A 23,958-nucleotide genomic window follows, 5' to 3' on the forward strand; every position below is an offset into this window, starting at 1 on the left:
TAAAAATAAAAAGCCTCCCTCCTTAGTTTCACTATTGGCAGTAGCAGTGGAATATGTCCCCTGCCAAGACCAATGTCGATACGAACCTGTAGTACTGCGATGTATGGAATAATATTTAAACGAGTCTGTACCAGACCATCCAGTGATTGATATCGTGAACAATCCACGCCTTTCGGGACACGATGACATACAATCAAGCATGTTACACAGCCTGACCATCACTGGCATGAGGGAAGTCGTTAACTCAAAACATATTTATCTCCTCCTACGAATATCTTTTGTGTGTATGTATGATTGGTTTTTGATATATATATATATATATATGCTCTCATAAGTGATAACGTACCTGTCTTCATACTGACGGCTGTATCCGACTATTCACCTGCTGTAAAGAAGGTGGTATCTTATGTAAGCATTTGCAAAATGCAGTTGAAACAAGTTGAAACTCGAGACTCGAGAAACGTCATTCGGCACATCTAAATCAATTGCTAGGCTATCTCGGCCAGCCGTGGGAGGAATCCATATTGAAAGATGATTCGTTTACGTGACTATCACATGACACTATACGGCCATGGTCGTGACCCTTATTTTTCTGTGAAGTTTATGTTTGCTGATTACAGGGAATATTACAGCGGAGCTGCCAGGTATGCCTGTATTACGCAGGTATCAGGGAAAGCCGAGAGAAATCTTGGCTGTAGGTGACCTATTGTTGGCCACAGATGGGGAATATCGATGATGTTCGGGGAATAACATTATGAAGTATTGCATGAGTCACAGGGTTTGGTCGATTTATATATATAATTAGACATGTGATGGGGTGTGGAAGTTTCATCTTACAGTGAAGGATATTATGATTACAGAGTGCACATTGAATTTGCCCAGATTACAGTTAGAAATACTTTATATTTGATATTGTTTAGAAAGTATTTCAATGTTTAGATATAAACAATGCTACACGTAATTACACGATATCTACAATTCTACACGTGTGTTATAAATGATATATACAATGATACATGTAATTAATTATATATACAATGCTACACGTCCATGTTATTACACGATATGTACAATTGTACACGTGTGATATTAATGATATATACAATGCTACACGTATGCTATTAATGATATATACAGTGTACACGTGTTACTAATGATATATACAATGCTACACGCGTTATTATTGATATATACAATGCTACACGTGTGTTATTAATTATATATGCAATGGTACACGTGTTATTTATGATATATCCAATTTTACAGGTGTGTTATTAATGGCATATACAATGCAACGCGTGCGTTATTAAAAATATAATATTATACAATGGTCCGCGTATGTCATTAATGATGTGCAATGCAATATACAAAACATGGGCTATATACACCGCTCAGATTTTCACACACTGTAGATACTAATAATGTAATAGATTATGTGAAAAAAACTTACACAAGATAAGACAGATATGCTGGTGGCGATAACACACACACGCACAGGTAGTATGTAGTTCATTGACCCTGACTACAAAAAAAATCCCGACGGGTATATAAATTGGATATATGTTATTGGAACATATTGGTGGCCTGATATTCGACAAACGGCGAGTCAAAACGCAGCCATTGTCGATTTGTTTTCACACTTGTTAAAAAATGTCATGGAGGAAAACAGTCAAGCAAAATGCACGTGCAAGTTATGGCATTCGTAACTCGTGGTAGTTGCTATAAAAAGGCAAGCATGAGCCAATAATTTGTCATTCAATTGTCAACATTTCTCAAGTTCGAAAACACCGAGACTCAGTGCAGTCTTCTGTTGCACGCCACTTCAACGTCCACCGCAGCACCATATGCTGCCTTTGTGACCGACACACTTCCACTGCAGACCGGCCGAGAACGGGCCAACCAAGAGTTACCAGCCCTGCTACATTCGACTGTTCCACCTACGTCATCGCAATGCCACAGCTACGGATACTGCAGGACGAATCCCTTGTTTGAGGAAGATATCGGACCAGACTGTCAGGAACCATCTTCGCGAGGCTGGAATACGATCCAGAAGACCAGTTATCGTCCCTGCAACAGATCCTTTGACAGGGACACCTACGTTGCTGCCATACCTTACAGCCTTGAGAAACTGGAGACGAGTGTGGTTTCGCGATGAATCATGATTTCTTTTTCACCGGCACTTCACTTCACTGGAAGACAACGTGTTTATCGTTGTCAAAATGAACGTTTTGCCCCACATTGTGTACGTGAATTCGACAATCTCGGTGGCGGTAATGTCATGGTGTGGGGGGCCATATCCTACACCAGGAGATATGATCAGGGAAATTTGACAGCAAATCGCAACATGGGTGAATTTCTTCAACCTCACCTTCTTCCAATCATTGACCGCCAGAGGTAGCTGCTTCAACAGGACAACGCTCCACCGCACACAGCTCGTGTCACGGTAGAGTGGTAGACTACCTCCATAATGCCAACATCAATTTTTTGCCCTGCCGTCGAGATCTCCAGACCTCAACCCAATCGAACGCCTCAACTCAATCGACGTATACGTCAACGTCATAACACGCCTCAGACACTCCCACAACTGGCCATCGCGTTACAAGCAGAATGGCGCAGAATTCTGCAGGACAGAATTCTTACACTTATCCAGTCAGTGCCGGGGAGATGCAGAGCCGTGATTGCTGCCCGGGGCGATCACACGAGATACTGAGTTCAGAGAAGCCTTATGTGATATGACAATGAACAGTTTTCAAGGCCTTTGTATATGTGACTATCAAGCTCTAGACTTTCTTATTTTTATCTATAATATCAAATTAAATATATTGACTTTATTAGGTACAATACATTTACTAAAAATCTACCTGTGCGTTTCTTTTCTGAAGAGTGTATATAAGCACAAAGAGTGTAAAACACCAACTGTCAGATGTAGGTTAAAAAGCTGAATTCATTCCAAAATGAAACAAACGTCAATGGCTGAGTGTTTTAACTTTGTAAACATCCTGAATTTTAATAAGATGAAACTAAAGATATCATTTACAGCAACATTGGATAGCAAGAACGTGCTGAGGGTGCCTACCTGTGTTAACGACTCCCAGGTGCTGGCTGCGGGACTGCTCAAGGTGATTTGATGTAGTAACGTATACCACACTCATTGTGTCACGGGACTCCAGGAAATGTGACACCAAGGTCGGGACTGCGTTCACAAGCCAGTGAGGTCATATATAATTACACAGGTGTGTTTTCACACAGGCATTGGGTGAAGCGCTACAGTCCACTACAGAAGTAAAATTAGTTAACTAAATACACCGCGCTTGAATCCAGGTTTGAATTGGTCTACAGAAACCCATGTTTGTAAGAAGCGAATAACGGGATCAGGTGGTCAGGCTCGCTGATTTGGTTGAGGCATGTCATTGTATCCCAGTCGCGTATATGGATGTTCATATTGTCAATCACAGCCCGCCATCATTCAGCTGGAAAATTGCTAAGATCGGCAACAAAACAACAAACAAGCTATATTAACTGTATGCGCCTCCACCCTAGTTTCTCACAAAAGAGACACCATGTGTCAATGATTGCAGGTAGTGTGAAAACAACCACCATCAACCCATTTCACGTCACAACAGTACAGACATTGGTTCGGGTAGATTCAAATGGCAATGAAAGAAAACACATGCTCCTCATGCAAGTAAGTACATTCATGCTTTAATACTCAACAACCATCAACAATTACATGATAATACATATATATCAAATTCCTAAACAATAGCCGAAATGTCTATATCAACATTAAATACCTTAGGCGTCCATTTACTCCGTTTAGGCATGGATTGGTAGATCATATGATAAATGAAGTAAGAAAATCCACTGAAACATCGAAGAATTTATGCCCATTATGTCATTCAGCTACATCTTCCCGAAGCAAGGGAGTTAACTGACTATAAAAGTCCAGTTTCCACTGCCGAATTAGGCTGGAGTTATGGAGTTATATTTTGGCTGGACTAACGAGTCTATGCATAGTCCAATCAAAATCTGGTTACGAAATCAAACTGCCGTGCAAATTTCGGTCGATAGCAGGATTTGCAGAGCATGTATACCGTCAACTGAGCGTCAACATATATTTTCCAAATTGTTTCATATTTTCAGTTAAGGTGTTCACGTGATTTGTTTGCCTGCGCGAAGTAAGACCCGCTTTATTACAAAATAGTTCTGGATTACCGATCAGGTCGTCTTCACTTGACGACGCCATTTTATTTGAAGCAAGTGCCAGTGATATGAGGGGTGGAATCTGATTGGTCAGTAGGGGGGACATAGAAGGGACATAACTCGCAATAGCCACTTGTGGCGCTACGATCGAGTCTAGTTATTCCAGTCTAGTTCAGCAAGGGTGGAAACTGGACTTTTACAGTCAGTTAACTCCCTTCCCTCGGGAAGATGTTCAGCTAAAGAATATTAAATCCACTTTAATTTTGTATGAGAACCATATACCAGAACACTATCTGTCAGGTTATTCTGTACCTGCTTGTAATCTCGTCTCTCTTCAAAAGATGCTGCTGGCATATAAAAACCGGCTTGATATGTCAAACATGACATTTCTCTCAGGAACGAAATGTTAACTATAACAAGTTATCCAAATATATATAACTAGTCATATGTACATCCTATGTATATGGGCCAGGGCCTTAAATGCAACACATATGTTCACCTTTGAGAGCAGGTCACATTGATGGCATATAAAGAGGTACAATTATCCGAATAACTAGAGGCTATACATATACTGATAGAAGGAACAAAGGGAACGTGTGTAAAGGAAGGCACGTGTTCGACTTGGTATTTCAATGTGTCATGAAGGTACAAATCAGGTGTTAGCATTTCACTTTGGTCACCTGCATTCTTTGTATTGGATGCGAGAATATGCCTTCCTCTGTATCAGTATGTGTTGCATCAATCACTGCCATCAGTATATGTACATGACATGAAGTGAGTCGAGTGAAATATACAAACAACATCACACAATATCAAAGAAATAGAATCCTTGTATGATAAAAACTACATCTTGCTCAGATGTTTATGCATGATAAAGTACACATTGTCAAGGTGTTACAGTATGATGAAGTACATTTTGCCTGAATGTTAATGTATTATAAAGTACCTATTGTCAAGATGTTAATGTATGATAAAGTACATATTGCCTGGGTGTTAATGTATGATACAGTACACATTGTCAAGGTGTTAATGTATGATAAAGTATATATTACCCGTGTGTTAATGTATGATAAAGTACACATATTCAAGGTGTTACTATATGATAAATTACATAATGCCTTGGTGTTAATGTATGACAAAGTACATATTGCCCAGTGTTAATGTATGATAAAGTACACCTTGCCCACGTGTTAATGTATGATAAAGTACACCTTGCCCACGTGTAAATTTATGATACAGTACACATTGTCAAGGTAGTAATGAATGATAAAAAGTACATCTTGCCGAGAAGGTAATGTATGATTAAGTAACGTTGTCGAGTTAGTAACGAACTAAATTCCCAAGTTGGCAATGAATGATAAAACTACATCTTGCACAGGTATTAATGAATGATAAAAGGTACAACCTCCAAAGTGGTTTATGAATGATGAATTACATCTGCATGTATGATATTACTTGCATGACAGTTCTCTTTTACAGAACAAGGGGAAGAGGGTAGTCTTGTAGTTACAGCTTTCGCCCATAACGCCGTAGGCCCGGTTCGATTCCCCACAAAGGTACAATGTGTAAAGCTGGTGTCCGCCGCCGTGATATTGCAGGACTGTTGCTGAAAGCGGCGTAAAACTGCATCTCACTCACTAGTTGTCGGCTATAGGCATCAATGGGCAACATTAGTAAAATGTTCATCAAACGGATTCTAGACATACACTGTCGGACAAAGAAAGTATATACTTAAAAGTTGGATTCGACCAAACATTACAAACGCTATCAAAACGTTACTAGGCTGAAACAGTCTCAGAAACACCGCAAACGTAAGGTCCAAAACACAACTATGATACAGTAACAATCACCATCGAGTAACCATTTCTTGTTTGTTTCATTTTAAACCACCATCAAACATGGTGTATACATTTTTTTGTCCGGCAGTTTGGTACTAAGTGCCTTGTGTAAAACTGACTGCCGTCTTCTCCTTATAATAAGCTTGATGGAGCTGACAACAAAGCAGTCATTGGGGATTCAAATCATAGGTGCTGGGGCTGTCATTTGTCACGAAACTTCACGGCAGCATTTCAAACAATGGTAATCTTAAGGAAATGGTCCATGTACCTAGACCCGCCACAGTAAACATAGTTTTATCTATGAACCTCTGCGCGAGTTTCAACTGTACATTGAGACGTCAGTTCCCCACTGGCCTCCGAGTGTTGTCGAGTTACCTCCCTTTGTCTTACAAGCGTTGTCTTTTGCTTGGTTTCAGGATCAGGTTTCGTCATTTCCTTCCCGATTATTTTCATTGAAGCCACACGGACTCGGTTCCCAATGGCTCCTAGTGTCACAAACAGCACCCTGCAACATAGTTTTCGATTGATAGATACATACATAGTTTGTTTTGTAACGGCTGAGTCACCGTCATCTTCACGAGGCAAGAGAGTTAACTGACTATTGAAGTTGAAACTGGACTTTTATAGTAAGAAAACTCCCTTGCCTCGGGAAGATGAGTCACCGTCAACTATATCATGGCAGGCTGTAAGTCTGGGCAGACAAACAGGTGACTGAAAAATGAGCAATCAGCCAGGTCAGTGAACCTGAGCACCTAACCACCTGACCAACTTGCCATGTTATATAAGAGAAATAGGATGGTTCGGGACCTATTCCAACCCAGGTTCCAAGTGCATGACATAGATTAATTCGGTTCAAGATGACAGAGAGCCCAAGCAGATCAACTTACTTGAGTGCAAACAGTTCGAAGATGACTGTACTGCCAGTGATGAGTATCTTGAGGTAGATGTAGGTGTCAAGATGGCAGATGAAGTAGGACAGCACCGGGCTCCCCAGCATTGACACCAACAGCACGATGAGGATGGCAAGGCGCCGAGACCCCATCCCTCGAGGCAGCCACGTGCTGACGTACTGCACCCGGTACTGAAGGCAGGGGGAGTGAGTGAGTATAGGTTTACGTCAGTTTTAACAGTATTTCATTAATATCAAGACGGGGATACCAGAAATTGACTTTCTTCCCACTTGGGAAACGAACCCGGTCATTCGGCGTGACGAGCGAACGCTTTAGCCACTAGGCTATCCCCCGACCGGAGGGAGTTAGGTTAATAGCCGCTTTTAACACAATCTCATTAAAATCAGACCTCAACAAAGATCTGAGGACATCCCATTAGGGGTCACGTCAACAACGACCTTTCATCCGACCAATCAGAGCATCGCTTATAAGATTATGAAAGTGACAGTCGGAAAGTGATTGCTAATCATGCAACCTCGGAAACTTTAGTTATGGGTTCAACGACTGAATCCATACAATCTAGACCATCTATTAGCCATTCCAGAATGTTCTTTTGTTCAGGTTTCAGATTTGTTATCGAGAATTTGTCAAAATATGTTTAGTCGCCAATTTGAAATTAGTGCCGTAAAGCACGAGAAAGCTGCCTTCTGATTGGTCATTCCATTGGTCTGACGTGACCCGTAATGGGATGTCCTCAGATTTTTGTTTAGCGGTAGCGAGAACTAAGATCTGATTTTAATGAGATTGCTTTTAAAAATCAAGTTAAAATCACGGCCTGCCAGCTTGATGTCTGAGGAAAGCCCATGCAATAAATTCCACCAGGTGAGACCAACCGTCACAAGAATGGTGCAGCAACCTCGGGGTCCAATCGGGGCGAAATTGTGATTCGAACCGTCGATTAGCTGATCTTTGCACAGCTAAGGGACACAACAATGTAAGGCAAATTGCAGCGCACTAGACCTCTGGACCCCCCACGTCCACCATCTTCCCGGGGCATGTGCGTTAAATGACTATAAAAGTCAAGTTTCAACCCTTGCCAGTTACATTTGGGCATGACTTACGAGTCTATTCACAGTCCAATCAAATAGCGTAACGAAATTATCCACATTCGTAAACCACATGGATTTCAAAATGCAGATTTCGGTCGACTGCAACATATATTTTGCAAATCTTTTCACGTTTTTAATTAAGGTGCTCATGTGGTAACACCCGTTTATGACAATATAGATATTGATTATCGATCAGATCGTCTTGATATGAGAGACTGAATCTGATTGGCCAATAGGAGGGACATAGAAGGGACATAACTCATAACAGCCACTGGTGGCGCTGCGATTGAGCCTGGAAATTCCATCCTAGTTCGGGTGGCAAGGGTGGAAACTGGACTTTCATAGTCAGTTAACGTTCTTGCCTCGGGAAAATGACGTCCATTTGAGGGAGGGATAGTTGGGAGAGACGTGTGAACGATTTGTTTCAGTAAGCATACTTTGTCACTCCCCATTTCTGATTTGAACCTCTGCCTTTATTCCAACTGGGGCGAGTAATAGGTCAGCTCACTTCTAAACTTAAGTCTACCAAGCTGCCCGTATATTAAGCAGCTCACCTACCTCCACATTGCAGACTTTGCATGTTGGGGTATGTTCATGTTCCGCATTCTGCAAAATAACATTAAAAGTTGTTGCAGGATCACTCGGGGTACATGGGGTATTATAAAAACCTTACTAAGGACACAGCAAACTCCATGTACCCAGAGTGATCTCTAAAACCTAACGCGGGACGCATAAAAACCCATGTACCCCAAGTGATCCTGCTACAACGGTCTTATCTTACCGACATGTTTTAATATGACATCGTAAAATAATTAAAACAAATACAAAATTGATAGAAAAAGGCTGTTCGATTAAGCTGAGGTTAACCTGTGCTGTGTCACATGACTTTTATTGACTCGGAAAAAGCGTGCTGCTTTTTGCTTCGAAGCAGGGTATGAAGGATTTATTCTGACTCCCAGAAATCCACGTCCAGACTGACTTGTTCGTGGCGGGGTATAAGGGATTTTTTCTCCGTCTGAGGCATATATTTTCCCCCAAAGCGGGATACAGGATATTTTATCAAGATCACGTGGGCCAATCAGACCTCATCATTCTGACATGTAACAGGGCAAAATCCTCCTTTTCACAAGTACATTGTGGTGATGAGCTACACACACTTCATATTTCAGGCATCTATTTGTTTTATCAAAGCGTGTAAGTTAAATGATGAAGGAAGTGACATGGGTAGTTGATCTTTTAGCACTGAACACTGGTATTGAGCAGATAAATCAGGACACTCAATTATTTCAAATTTGAGAGTCGAACCACCGATCAGCGGATCCTTGCAAAACTGGGGGAGATAACTTGCCCCTTACCTCAACAAGCCACTTGTGTAGACAGTTGTGATGCACTGTGGCTACATCTCCCCTACAAGCACAGGGTTGCAGGAGAGGTCCGGCGTCCGTCCGTTCCGGGTCGTAGCAAATCCAGCAGTCATACTGACCTAGAGAACTGGCGACTGCAACAAGCCTTGGGTTCGATAATGCAACAAATATATCTCACAAGCGGCATGTGATATGAGCTGTATATGATGTGCTGTACGTCAAAGGAGCTGTACGTGATATGAGCTGTATGTGACATGAGCGGCATATTATATGCGCCGTATCTCATATGAGCTCCATGTGATGAGCTGTACGTCACATGAGCTGTATGTGATATGAGCTGTACGTGATATGAGCTGTATGTGACATGAGCGGCATATTATATGCGCCGTATCTCATATGAGCTCCATGTGATGAGCTGTACGTGATATGAGCTGTACGTGATATGAGCGGCATATGATATGCGACGGATGTGATATGGGGTGTATGTGCTATGAGCTGTACATGATATGTACCGTATGTGATATGAGCTGTACATGATATGTACCGTATGTAATATGAGCTGTACATGATGGGCGTCGTATGTGATATGAGCTGTACATGATATGCGCGGTATGTGATATGAGCTGTACATGATATGCGCGGTATGTGATATGAGCTGTACATGATATGCGCGGTATGTGATATGAGCTGTACATGATATGCACCGTATGTGATATGAGCTGTACATGATATGCGCGGTATGTGATATGAGCTGTACATGATATGCGCGGTATGTGATATGAGCTGTACATGATATGTGCCGTGCGTGATATGAGCTGTACATGATAGGCGCCGTATGTGATACGAGCTGTATGTGATGAGCTGTACGTGATGAGCTGTACGTGATATGGGCTGTATTACCCGAGTCTTCCCTCTTGAACGTGCTGTAGCCGGACGTGTACTGGTCAGGGCACAGGGCCGTCCTCTCGCCCACGTCAGAGTGCAAGTCCAGCGTCCTCAGAATCCGGCGAGGATTCAACACCCACAATGTCTCGGGCCTGTGGTTAGATAGGAACGGCTTACATCTTTCTTATCATTCACAGATTCGTACTTCTATGACAGTTTTAGTTTTGGTCTTGACACATTATATAATAACTATACATTAAATGTATCAACATACATAATGGTCGGATTTACTTAGTAGTAACAGTGACCGTAGTATCAGTATAAGTAACTACAACAGTAGTAATAGTAGTAGTGTAGTGGTCGTAATAGCAGCGGTAGCAGTGGTAGTGGTGGATGTAGTGGTAGAAGCAGTAGTTTTGTTTTGTATGTTGTTTAACGCCATACTCTATGTTGTTTAACGCCGCACTCAGCAATATTCCAGCAATATGACGGCGGTCTGTAAATAATGGGGTCCGAACCAGACAATCCAGTGATTGACATTGACATCATCATCATAGTAGTAGTAGTAGTAGTAGTAGTAGTAGTAGTATACCCACTTGCGGTAGTTCCAGAGGACGCAGGGGAACCAGATCACCACCCCGAACTCCACCACCCGGAACACCAGATCGTAATAGTTCAGTTCCAGGATCGTCATACTGCTCAACAACAACAAAACAACATCATATACTGGCAGTCTCGTGGTGGGGGTGGGTCTTGAGTAGGACCTGGGTACCAACAGGACTACCCGGACCCGTGGTTAGTCGAGTGATTATGTTGTTTAATGGCAAAAAATATCTAGAACTCTAAGGTTACACTATAATTGAGAAATGTTCACATTTCTTCCTAACAATGCACACAATTCCTTCTGACTTTATATGTTTGCCTTAAGATAAAACTTTTGTCAACTTCAGTGTATGCATGATCAGATCGTTTTATACCTGTATCTAAATACATTTTGACAGGAATACGGTCAGACTGTTCCCAATCGGACATTTTGTACCTATCTCTTGAGACCTAAAGCGTGTACCCGGGTAGGGTCGGGTAATAGGGGTGTGTGTACCCGGGTAGTATATTTGGACTCGTCCCTAGTGTGCATACTGATATAAGAACTTGGCATTTGCAACAAAGAAACGCTTATTCAGACACTTCCGTAATTCGATGTTGTTCTTGCATGATAATTCCTAAAATTCTCAACTCCAGCACCTTGAACTCAGAGTCTTATAAGGACACACTTCTTGTCTCGAATCTTGTAAGTGAGTGAGTTGGGTTTTACGCAATATTCCAGCAATATGACGGGGACACCAGATATTGGTTTCACTCTCAGTACCGTGTGAGGAATCAAACGCGGGCGTGAAACCTGAGATCGTTCGATGTGTTTTCAAATTCACCAGGGCCCCGTTCCACAAAGTGATCTTAGCGTTACGATTGTCGTAAAGCTATGTTAAAGTATGGAAGTAACGATCTCTTAGCGCTAGGATCGCTTTCAATGTCGTTTCGAGAACTTGGTGTTTTTAGACGTACACATTTTTCCAGTGGTCAGTGATGACGTCAGTGACGAGGAAGATGCCCATGAGGAACTGCAGGAAGGCCTGGGAGAGGAGCCCGAGTCTCGACATGGCCACCTGGTGGGGGTCCAACTCCACGCCATCCTCCATGAACGCCCCGTGCACCTGGGGGAACACCACATCTTATGAGTGAGTGAGTGAGTGAGTGAGTGAGTGAGTGAGTGGGGTTTAACGCCGCAATGAACAGTATGATTAATATCACGGCGTGTCAGTTTCTATGAGTCAGGTCCATGACGTTTACTCCTTTGGTGAAATCCACCGTCACGGGTATGGTGTTGATAAACCAAGCAACGTTATCTGGTTGGATCTGAGATTCGAACCCACGATTATAGATTTCTGGCACGACTGAGGGACGCAACTCTAGACATCATCGCAGATCACCCGTGTCCCTTCACAGATCATGTGAAGATTTAGTAATCCTTTAGCTATACTGCTCCTCACATCGATAGTCATTCGCGAAGCTCGCTATAGTAGTGCTGCCACCAGTCACGGCTCCCCACTGCATGTCTTAGACGGCCTAACAGCAAAACGGTTCCCTGGGTATGCTGCGCTGGCGCCAGCGCAGCATACCCTTGGAACCAGTAGTTCGTAAATATTTTTGGAGGAAGTACTTAGTTTCGAATGTGGGCCTACCGTGCACTTTCGATTAGGCAATTAAAGTTGCTCCCTTCACGAACCCAGAAATAGGCTGCCCAAATCGTTCCCATGTGGCCATGTGGGGAATCGTGCCCGGGCCTTTGGCGTGACGAATGTTCCCTTAAACCACTACGTTATTTGATCCTCCCAATTAAAAATGTAGTGACCTACCTTGAAGTAAAGTTCCACGCCGTAGATGAGGAAGATGACGACGAGGATGATGATGAGGACAGCTACGGCGCCGTTGTATGCCTTGAGATGCAGGTCCTGTGTTACACACATATACACGGCTTCAGTGATGCGTTAGAGATCCACTACTGGTATTTAATATCTGAAGGATGGGGGAAGGGCGGGCGGCTGTTGAGGACAATGATTCAACACAGTTTTCTTAATCACATCACGTTTATTTAGGACATATTCCAAATTAATTTTGTTCATTATTTGGGAGAACAAATTATGTTTTGGCTTTAATGGTCAAATTAGTTGTTCGGAAAGAAAGAACTCACGAGCATGAAGATTTCGTGAACATAGTACCGATTGCACTTTCGGAGTGACAGAGTAAGTTGGGTTTAAACTGCTTTGAACAGTATTTCAGTTGTACTCCACGTGTTTCAGCTTATCGTAGGAGGAAAGCCCGAAGTGACGCAGACCGTAAACGTTAACCACTTTGGTGAAACCCACGGGCACAGCTGATAAACCTAGAACATGATCAGGGCGAATCGAGATTCGAACCCACGGTCAAAAGTTTCTGGCCCGCCAAAGGGACATAACTCTGCGCAGCGCATTGCGGCGCCTTAAGCGAGGCAGACAAGAGGAATACACTGAACTGAAGCTAACGAGCTATCGCCCCAAAAGAAAAGCTTTCTCAAACCCGGACCTTCACCTCGTCGTTGGGCACGATCTCTGTGAGGAGGAGGACGGCGCACAACAACAGGTAGAGCACGACGTTGAAGAGGACGAACGCCAACACCGACTTACTGAGGAACCGTGGCGTCTGGCTGCGGTTCACGTGGACGTCCTGAAACACACGTCTTGCTGTAGTTGGGGCTACGATACACATCACGGGAAGCAATTACAGTCGATACTGGTCACACTAGTTGGCATCGATGAACTTGCAACTCTAACAGTCACCGGGATGCCCGTATTATGTGTTTATACATCTCAAACAAATGCACGCATATGCACTATATGAACCTATCCTAAACATTATTTTCACTATCTAGCACTGTTAAGAAACCCTTTCAACTCGAGATCTCGAGTTTGTGTACACATTAATTGTGTGTCAACCCAGTAACACATGAAAAGGTACGCCCCACAACCCCCGCCCCAGTAACAGATGAAAAGGGACGCCCCACAAACCCCGCCCTATTAACACATGAAAAGGGACGCCCCACAACCCCCGCCCTATTAACACATGATTAGGGACGCCCCACAACCCCCGCCCCAGTAACACATGAAAAGGGACGCCCAACAACCCCCGCCCTATTAACACATGAAAAGGGACGCCCCACAACCCCCGCCCCAGTAACACATGAAAAGGGACGCCCCACAACCCCCGCCCCAGTAACACATGAAAAGGGACGCCCCACAACCCTCAAGCCAGTAACAGATGAAAAGGGACGCCCCACAACCCCCGCCCTATTAACACATGAAAAGGGACCCCCCCACAACCCCCGCCCCAGTAACACATGAAAAGGGACAACCCCCGCCCTATTAACAGATGAAAAGGGACGCCCCACAACCCCCGCCCCAGTAACAGATGAAAAGGGACGCCCCACAACCCCCGCCCCAGTAACAGATGAAAAGGGACGCCCCACAACCCCCGCCCTATTAACAGATGATGAGTGACGCCCAACAACCCCCGTCCCTCACCTCGGCCCAGGAGCAGATGAGGAGAGAAAAGCCAGTGATGAGGAAGGGGAAGTAACCGCTCCACAGACAGGAGGCGACGTACTCCGACACCCGCCACTGAAACATTTGCAAGTGGAATGTGATGACATGCTTTTGTTTGTTTGTTTACTTAACGCCGTACTCAGCAATATTCCAGCTATATGAAGGCGGTCAGTACAACTGAGTCTGGACCATACAATCCAGTGATTGACATCATGAGCATCGATCTACGGAATTGGGATACGATGACCTTCATTTACCAAGTCAGGGAGTCTGACCACACGATCCCGTTAGTCGCATCTTACGACAAGCATGGTCGCCTTTTACAGCAAGCATGGGACCTATTCTAACCCGGATCTTCACAGGTCTAATAAATTTCGTACTCTCCCTACACAGAAATAGGTCTCTACCTTATAGAAAGTCTACTCTCATCTGATCGCTAATGACAGTACTCACCTTACACAGAAAGTAGGCCCCTGTGAGCGCAGAGGCACATACGCTAATGACAGTACTCACCTTACACAGAAAGTAGACCCGTCTGACCGCCTTGACACATACGCTAATGACAGTACTCACCTTACACAGAAAGTAGGCCCCTTTGAGCGCGAAGGCACATACGCTAATGACAGTACTCTCCTTACACAGAAAGTAGGTCCCTCTGAGCGCCTTGACACATACGTTAATGACAGTACTCACCTCACACAGAAAGTAGGCCCCTGTGGGCGCGGAGGCACATACGCTAATGACAGTACTCACCTTACACAGAAAGTAGGCCCCTGTGAGCGCGGAGGCACATACGCTAATGACAGTACTCTCCTTACACAGAAAGTAGGTCCCTCTGAGCGCCTTGACACATACGCTAATGACAGTACTCTCCTTACACAGAAAGTAGGCCCGTCTGACCGCCTTGACACATACACTAATGACAGTACTCACCTTACACAGAAAGTAGGCCCCTCTGAGCGCGGAGGCACATACGATAATGACAGTACTCACCTTACACAGAAAGTAGGCCTCTCTGATCGCCTTGACACATACGCTAATGACAGTACTCACCTTACACAGAAAGTAGGCCCCTCTGAGCGCGGAGGCACATATAACAAGAAGATACAAGAGCTTCTGCACCGTGACGCCACACGCACTCCGCCACGACTTCTTCTCCCGCTGATACTCGCACACAATACACAACAGCTGGAACACAGAAGCAGTCACAAGTTGAATTGAGGTGAAATGGGGTTTAACGTCGCGTCCAAGATTATTGCCCTTATTTAGCGACGTGCATGCACGTGTGTGTGTTTGTGGTTGCTTGTACTAGTCCGGACTGATGCCGATTTATAGTGCTAGCTCACTGAGATACCATGCCGCAGCTTAACATGAATACCCAACTCAGACACAGTATACTGGCTCCGAGCCGACCAGTCCTTGTTTTAGCCCCTTAAAGCCGAGCGCCAGACAGTGTAACAACAAGTACCATCTTTTAACGTCTTATTGGTATGACGCTGCCGGGGATCGAACCCCGGACCTTACGCTATACTGACGGCAGATTATATGAGGAAACATATATAGATTTTTATCATACAAAGACAAACTCATACAATGTAAAAACATGTCCAGACACGTGTACACACACGTGTGGTGTAGAGACGGACGTGTTGTGTGCAGACAAACACTATAAGTCTTATAAACCTCTGATGACGTCACACTACAGTAACAGAAGGTTCTTCAAAAGGTTGGTAAACTTCCAACGCAGGTAATATCAACAATACCCGGGGCGTTCCGGTGGTAAGCCCGGGACCTGATGAATACAGTTCAATTGTAATACCTAGGTTTTAACAATTACCGTTTTATAAACTTGCCTCTAGGTGTGAACACGGGGTCACGGGTGGCCCAGTCGTCTAAGGCGCCGCGATTCACTGTGCAGAGTTGCGTCCCTTCGGCACGCCAGAAACCTATCATTGTGGGTTTGAATGTGGGTTCTAGGTTTGTCAGCACCATACCCGTGTTCGTGGGTTTTACCGAAGTGGTAAACGTCTGAGACCTGCATCACTTCGGGCTTTCCTCCCACATTAAGCTGACACGCCGTGATATAACTGGAATACTGTTAAAAGCGGCGTTAAACCCAACTCATTCATTCATTGATGTGAACACAGTAGTGTTTGATGATTGGTTAAAGGTTCCTAGGGGGCAGGTGATGAGAAGTTGTTCAGTTTATCATGTCATGACTCCAGCTAGTTTATACCGCACGTGGTTTTATTCTACCTATTCTTACCAACTGGATGGTGACGACGCAGCACACACAGGTAAAGATGGAGCCGAACGCCAGGAAGTACTTGCGATTTACCTCCTCGCAGCCCGTGCCAGCGTACTGAACCTGGGGGAAAGGGGAAGAGAGGGAACGTTAAGACGCTGGTCGACATGTTAAGGATGTTTCATATTAAACCGCCGATCTCCCGTGTACGGTGGCCCATAAGGGACATGGAGTCGGTTTTTTCAATATTTTGATATTTCACTTACTTTTAACGTAACCTTTTGCAAATTAACACGATTTGTCATACAAATATGTGATAAATCATGTATATTTCCACCGTGGTGGGATCCTTTTCTGTATTTTCATTTTAGTTTTTGACATTTTCGCTTCATTTTTCAGCGATTCAGTATCTACTTTATACATGATTCATCACATATATGTATGACAAATCGTGTTAATTTGCAAAAGTTTACGAAAACAGTAAGTGAAATATCAAAATATTGAAAAACAGACTCCATGTCCCTTATGGGCCACCGTACCCGTGGATGTTTCTTACAACGCTCATGTATGGTGGCCGAAAGGGCACATCGCTTTCTCGCCCTCAATATCGGCTGCGAGAAAACGATACCACGAGACGAGAAAGATTTCTCGCTCTTTCGCTTTCTCTCGTCCAGGTGCTAGGGAGAACCCTGAAGCACACAGACCCTTCACAAAACACATGGAGAGAGATCAGAAACAACATAACCTGATGGACGATGCTTACAAGACGCTGACGCACCTTCCATGTGACGTATTAGTATTGTATACGTCTTTTTTCGGGTAGCCTAAAGGTTAAAGCGTTCGCTCGTCACGCCGAAGACCCGGGTTCGATTCCCGACATGGGTACAATGTGTGATGCCCATTTCTGGTGTCCCCCGCCGTGATATTGCTGGAAAATTGCTAAAAGCGGCGTAAAACCATACTCACTCACTGACTTACTCTTTTGAACTGCGCCACAATTCGTTATGCAGAGTAACGTTCCATGGACGTTTAAGGAACCGCTGGCGACGGGTTCGAATCTCAGATTTGCTTCGACTATGATCCTTGGTTTGTTAGCATCATACATTGGTGGTGGGATGTAAAAAGACTTTGCGCTTTCCTCCAAAGGAAAGAGTTGCGTCCCTTTGGCATGCCAGAAACCTATTGTCGTGACTTCGAATCTGATTTGGTTTTTGGTCTGTCAGCACCATCTCCGTGGTCATGGGTTTCACGGTAAACGTCTAAGACCTGCATTACTTCGGGCTTTCCTCCCACGTGAAGCTGATATGCCGTGATATAACTGGAATACTGTAAAAAGCGACGTAAACCCGTCTCACTCACTCACTTACCAGACAGACACACTGGCCCTGCTGACAGACTCCATGACCGGAGCAGTTCCCCTGACAGTCGCCGTCGGTCCAGAGGTCTCTCACCTCCATGTCCCCAACGCTGGATATCTGTTGACATTGGTTTAAAGGTTAGATCGGGCGGTCGGATGGCCTAGTGGTTAAAGCGTTTGCTCGTCACGCCGAAGACCCGGGTTCGATTCCCAACATGGGTACAATGTTTGATATCATTTCTGGTGTCCCCCGCCGTGATATTGCTGGAATATTGCTAAAAGCGGCGTAAAACCATACTCACTCACTTACCGCTTTAACCACTAGGCTACCCGACCGCCCCGGCGTTTACTAGTAAACGGGGAAATACGCTAATGTATCAGTGTGTATCATTCGTCGGGTATTGACCCATGAGACGTATGACGGGTGACCCAGACTTGGACTTGGGACGGGTGATGCGTGACCCAGACTTGGACTGTCATGGAAAAGTCGTAGCTCCCGACTGAATGGTCACAGATTGTAGATAACTCAGGCGACACACGTATCTATGTCATCAATTTATATCTTATACATGTTGTTGATACAGATACACAAAACTTGCATGGAGAAAGAAGTACAGTAAAGTACGGTTATAACGAACTCAAAGGGACTACTAATTTAAGTTCGTTATAACCGAAGTTCGTTATAAGCGTGTTCGTTATAACCGTAGTTTACTGTATGTCAATATGTCTACAACTGACCGTGACAGTGTGGGTGGGTGTACGGGGAGTGAGTGGAGGCTGGGTGAACGTAGGGTGAGTGAGTGTAGGTGAGTGAGTACATGGTGAGTGAGTGTAGGTGAGTGTGCACATGGTGAGTGAGTGTAGGTGAGTGTGCACATGGTGAGTGAGTGTAGGTGAGTGAGTACATGGTGAGTGAGTGTAGGTGAGTGAGTACATGGTGAGTGAGTGTAGGTGAGTTAGTACATGGTGAGTGAGTGTAGGTGAGTGAGTACATGGTGAGTGAGTGTAGGTGAGTGAGTACATGGTGAGTGAGTGTAGGTGAGTGAGTACATGGTGAGTGAGTGTAGGTGAGTGAGTACATGGTGAGTGAGTGTAGGTGAGTTAGTACATGGTGAGTGAGTGTAGGTGAGTGAGTACATGGTGAGTGAGTGTAGGTGAGTGAGTACATGGTGAGTGAGTGTAGGTGAGTGAGTACATGGTGAGTGAGTGTAGGTGAGTGAGTACATGGTGAGTGAGTGTAGGTGAGTGAGTACATGGTGAGTGAGTGTAGGTGAGTGAGTACATGGTGAGTGAGTGTAGGTGAGTGAGTACATGGTGAGTGAGTGTAGGTGAGTTAGTACATGGTGAGTGAGTGTAGGTGAGTGAGTACATGGTGAGTGAGTGTAAGTGAGTGAGTACATGGTGAGTACATGGTGAGTGAGTGTAAGTGAGTGAGTACATGGTGAGTGAGTGTAGGTGAGTGAGTGTAAGTGAGTGAGTACATGGTGAGTGAGTACATGGTGAGTGAGTGTAGGTGAGTGAGTACATGGTGAGTGAGTGTAGGGTGAGTGAGTACATGGTGAGTGAGTGTAGGTGAGTGAGTACATGGTGAGTGAGTACATGGTGAGTGAGTACATGGTGAGTGAGTGTAGGTGAGTGAGTGTAGGTGAGTGAGTACATGGTGAGTGAGTGTAGGGTGAGTGAGTACATGGTGAGTGAGTGTAGGGGAGTGTGCACATGGTGAGTGAGTGTAGGTGAGTGAGTGTAAGTGAGTGAGTACATGGTGAGTGAGTGTAGGTGAGTGAGTGTAAGTGAGTGAGTACATGGTGAGTGAGTACATGGTGAGTGAGTGTAGGTGAGTGAGTACATGGTGAGTGAGTACATGGTGAGTGAGTGTAGGGTGAGTGAGTACATGGTGAGTGAGTGTAGGGGAGTGTGCACATGGTGAGTGAGTGTAGGTGAGTGAGTGTAAGTGAGTGAGTACATGGTGAGTGAGTGTAGGTGAGTGAGTACATGGTGAGTGAGTGTAGGTGAGTGAGTACATGGTGAGTGAGTGTAGGTGAGTGAGTACATGGTGAGTGAGTGTAGGTGAGTGAGTACATGGTGAGTGAGTACATGGTGAGTGAGTGTAGGTGAGTGAGTACATGGTGAGTGAGTGTAGGTGAGTGAGTACATGGTGAGTGAGTGTAGGTGAGTGAGTGTAGGGTGAGTGAGTACATGGTGAGTGAGTGTAGGTGAGTGTGCACATGGTGAGTGAGTGTAGGTGAGTGTGCACATGGTGAGTGAGTGTAGGTGAGTGAGTACATGGTGAGTGAGTGTAGGTGAGTGAGTACATGGTGAGTGAGTGTAGGTGAGTGAGTACATGGTGAGTGAGTGTAGGTGAGTGTGCACATGGTGAGTGAGTGTAGGTGAGTGAGTACATGGTGAGTGAGTGTAGGTGAGTGAGTACATGGTGAGTGAGTGTAAGTGAGTGTGCACATGGTGAGTGAGTGTAGGTGAGTGAGTACATGGTGAGTGAGTGTAGGTGAGTGAGTACATGGTGAGTGAGTGTAGGTGAGTGAGTACATGGTGAGTGAGTGTAGGTGAGTGTGCACATGGTGAGTGAGTGTAGGGTGAGTGAGTACATGGTGAGTGAGTACATGGTGAGTGAGTGTAGGTGAGTGTGCACATGGTGAGTGAGTGTAGGTGAGTGAGTACATGGTGAGTGAGTGTAGGTGAGTGAGTACATGGTGAGTGAGTGTAGGTGAGTGAGTACATGGTGAGTGAGTGTAGGTGAGTGTGCACATGGTGAGTGAGTGTAGGTGAGTGAGTACATGGTGAGTGAGTGTAGGTGAGTGAGTACATGGTGAGTGAGTGTAGGTGAGTGTGCACATGGTGAGTGAGTGTAGGTGAGTTAGTACATGGTGAGTGAGTACATGGTGAGTGAGTGTAGGTGAGTGAGTACATGGTGAGTGAGTGTAGGTGAGTGAGTACATGGTGAGTGTGCACATGGTGAGTGAGTGTAGGTGAGTGAGTACATGGTGAGTGAGTGTAGGTGAGTGTGTACATGGTGAGTGAGTGTAGGTGAGTGTGCACATGGTGAGTGAGTGTAGGGTGAGTGAGTACATGGTGAGTGAGTGTAGGTGAGTGTGCACATGGTGAGTGAGTGTAGGTGAGTGAGTACATGGTGAGTGAGTGTAGGTGAGTGAGTACATGGTGAGTGAGTGTAGGTGAGTGAGTACATGGTGAGTGAGTGTAGGTGAGTGAGTACATGGTGAGTGAGTGTAGGTGAGTGAGTACATGGTGAGTGAGTGTAGGTGAGTGAGTACATGGTGAGTGAGTGTAGGTGAGTGAGTACATGGTGAGTGAGTGTAGGTGAGTGAGTACATGGTGAGTGAGTGTAGGTGAGTGAGTACATGGTGAGTGAGTGTAGGTGAGTGAGTGTAGGTGAGTGAGTGTAGGGGAGTGTGTACATGGTGAGTGAGTGTATGTGAGTGAGTGTAGGTGAGTGAGTACATGGTGAGTGAGTGTAGGTGAGTGAGTACATGGTGAGTGAGTGTAGGTGAGTGAGTACATGGTGAGTGAGTGTAGGTGAGTGAGTACATGGTGAGTGAGTGTAAGTGAGTGAGTACATGGTGAGTGAGTGTAGGTGAGTGAGTGTAGGTGAGTGAGTGTAGGTGAGTGAGTGTAGGGTGAGTGAGTGTAGGTGAGTGTGCACATGGTGAGTGAGTATAGGGGAGTGAGTTGGTGAGTGATTATGTGTAGGGTGCGTGAAGGGAGAGGGAATGAATCAGAGACCATATAATAGAATATATCTATTATATGGTCGCTGGAATGAATGAATGAATGAGTGAGTGAGTGTAGCATGTGAAAGTGCTGCCGTGGGACAACCTGATATTGTTTCTAAACATTTTACCGACACCCCAACCCCTTCATGTGACAAATCAAACCGGTATTGCGCGCGTGACAACTAACAGTCCCCAAGTAACAACAACAATCTCCATCAGCCAACTAGTCAAACCTATCAGCGTTAGAAATCAATCAGTCAAACTTCATAGTAACATGTCTCAGAATCTTACCGTTTTGAAACTAGCTGTGGACATATGTTGACACAGTCATTAGTTCAGTGATGAGCGTGGTTCGATGACAGTCTCACAATCAACAAACGACTTCGTTGTGCTTCACTCTGCTCCGATAAGGGGGCTTCTCAAATTTCATTATTGCATAATTCTGTTTTCATTTTCTGCGGCAATGTAACTTGCACATACATTTTTACAGTACTGTTCGTACTCATAAAAACGAACCCAGCTGGACGCTGATTCCGGGCTCATTAAATTCCTTGAGGAAAGTTACCTACGAAAATATGTTTGAGACGGTCCCCGTGATAAGCTGCGCAAGGGCACCACGGCTTCAGCGTCACGCGGTGGATCGTAACACTAGAACGTTGTGGCTGCGTCAAAGCTGAATATAAACCACATTACAGTGAATGTTTACATAATGACCTCTTCAAGCCAGACCTGAGGGAGACACGATTAATGTTATACTAAACAGAATGTTTTCCTTCTGTCAGGTGTGGGGTAGCCTAGCAGTTAACGTCCGGGTTCGATTCCCAAAATGGGTACAATGTGTTCAAACCATTTCTGGTATCCCCGACGTGATATTACAGGAATAGTGCTAAAGGCGGCGTAGAACCCAACTCACTTACTCACTTGCCCAGTCACGGGAGAGCTTATTGCGTCACTTTGTCAGTACACGGCATACGTCCTTGTATTATCCGTTGAGTTCTCGACCGCCTCCGTGGTCTAGTGGTAGAGCGTCCGTCCGGAGAGCGGAAGGTCCGGGGTTCGATCCCCGGTCGCGTCATACCAAGTAACTTGTTGTTATCCTATCTGGCGCTCGGCATTAAGGGGCTAAAACAAGGACTGGTCGCGTCGGAGTCAGTATACTGTGTCTGAGTCGGGTATTAATGTTTAACTGCGTGTGCTAGCACTATAAATCGGCTTCAGTCCGGACTAGTACAAGCACACATACACGTGCATGCGCGTCGCTATATAAGTACAATAATCTTGGGCGCGACGTTAAACCCCATTTCACCACACCTCACCCGTTGAGTTCTCTCTCCACCACCGGTCTTGTAATTACTTTGTATGAGTGAATGTTGTTTTAATGCGTTTTGCAAATAATCGCGATTTGTCCTGGGTAATCAATTGTTTATGATTAATAGCAATCCCATATGGATGCAACATGTTCCTACCGAGAAAATAAATAAGAATTATAAGAGCAATGATAATAATAAACTGATTGGCAAAAGAAAGTATACATTTAAGTTGGTTTTATAATATGTTTCATTTGAAGTTATCCATTTTATATCCACAAAAATAAACTGCACCAGTTGGTTCTTAGTCTGCCCTCAAAGAATGCTTCGACATGATTTATTTTGTTTAAAATATAATTCTATTTAAAATGCTTAATAATTAATTAATTTTTTTTTAAATTGCATCATACAAAACTGATGATGAGTGATGCTTTGACATCATCTTTATAAATAAATAAAATTGGGTTCTTTCATTTTTCAATTTTTCCTTTAGGTTGTCATGTGGGATGTTTATGTGGGAAAATTGAGAAATCAATTGACATAATTGAGCTTGCCAATTAGTTGTTTTCTGGGATTGTAGACATTCAAACAAATCATTTGAGCTTTGGAGAATCAACATAGTATTGATTTAATTCGTGAATCATGTCTGCAGACTACAAGTTTTATATACAAGTGGCATATCACTGCATGTGAAAAAGGTTCACTTTAATCAGTAATAGCAATGACAAATGACTTCTATCATTTCAAGAATGACAAACATCATTTTGGCCTATCCGCAATCTGGAAGACAGGAACAAACGAGATTTTGTCAAACTACAACTACCGCGACTGTCAGCTTATATAAAAACATATAAACAACTCAGACAGTATTAAACCAACTA

General features: G+C 44.3%; 1 protein-coding gene across 1 annotated transcript; it reads right to left on the reverse strand.

Annotated features, from left to right (window-relative positions):
- Positions 1–5,897: 5,897 nt before the first annotated feature.
- Positions 5,898–22,172, reverse strand: LOC139458820 (uncharacterized). The gene is made up of 14 exons (XM_071240244.1): positions 22,062–22,172; positions 18,035–18,142; positions 16,689–16,790; positions 15,476–15,610; positions 14,402–14,497; positions 13,413–13,547; positions 12,701–12,796; positions 11,850–11,998; positions 10,886–10,984; positions 10,305–10,441; positions 9,396–9,538; positions 8,599–8,646; positions 6,929–7,122; positions 5,898–6,546 (listed from the first exon to the last, which is right to left on the reverse strand). The coding sequence occupies exons 1-14, from the start codon at positions 22,083–22,085 to the stop codon at positions 6,336–6,338; spliced, it is 1,677 nt and encodes a 558-aa protein (XP_071096345.1). The 5' UTR covers positions 22,086–22,172; the 3' UTR covers positions 5,898–6,335.
- Between the last annotated feature and the right edge of the window lie 1,786 nt (positions 22,173–23,958).

This window comes from Haliotis cracherodii, unplaced genomic scaffold (genome assembly GCF_022045235.1).
Source record: "Haliotis cracherodii isolate W230 unplaced genomic scaffold, xgHalCrac1.p SCAF_13, whole genome shotgun sequence".
Lineage (NCBI taxonomy): Eukaryota > Metazoa > Mollusca > Gastropoda > Lepetellida > Haliotidae > Haliotis > Haliotis cracherodii.

Coding starts and splice junctions, on each gene's coding strand:
- LOC139458820 (XM_071240244.1), bottom strand. CDS start 22,085: ATGTCCACAGCTAGTTTCAAAACG. Junction 14,498..15,475: donor GGGCCTACTTTCTGTGTAAG/GTGAGTACTGTC, acceptor CAAATGTTTCAG/TGGCGGGTGTCGGAGTACGT. Junction 12,797..13,412: donor AGATCGTGCCCAACGACGAG/GTGAAGGTCCGG, acceptor TGTGTAACACAG/GACCTGCATCTCAAGGCATA.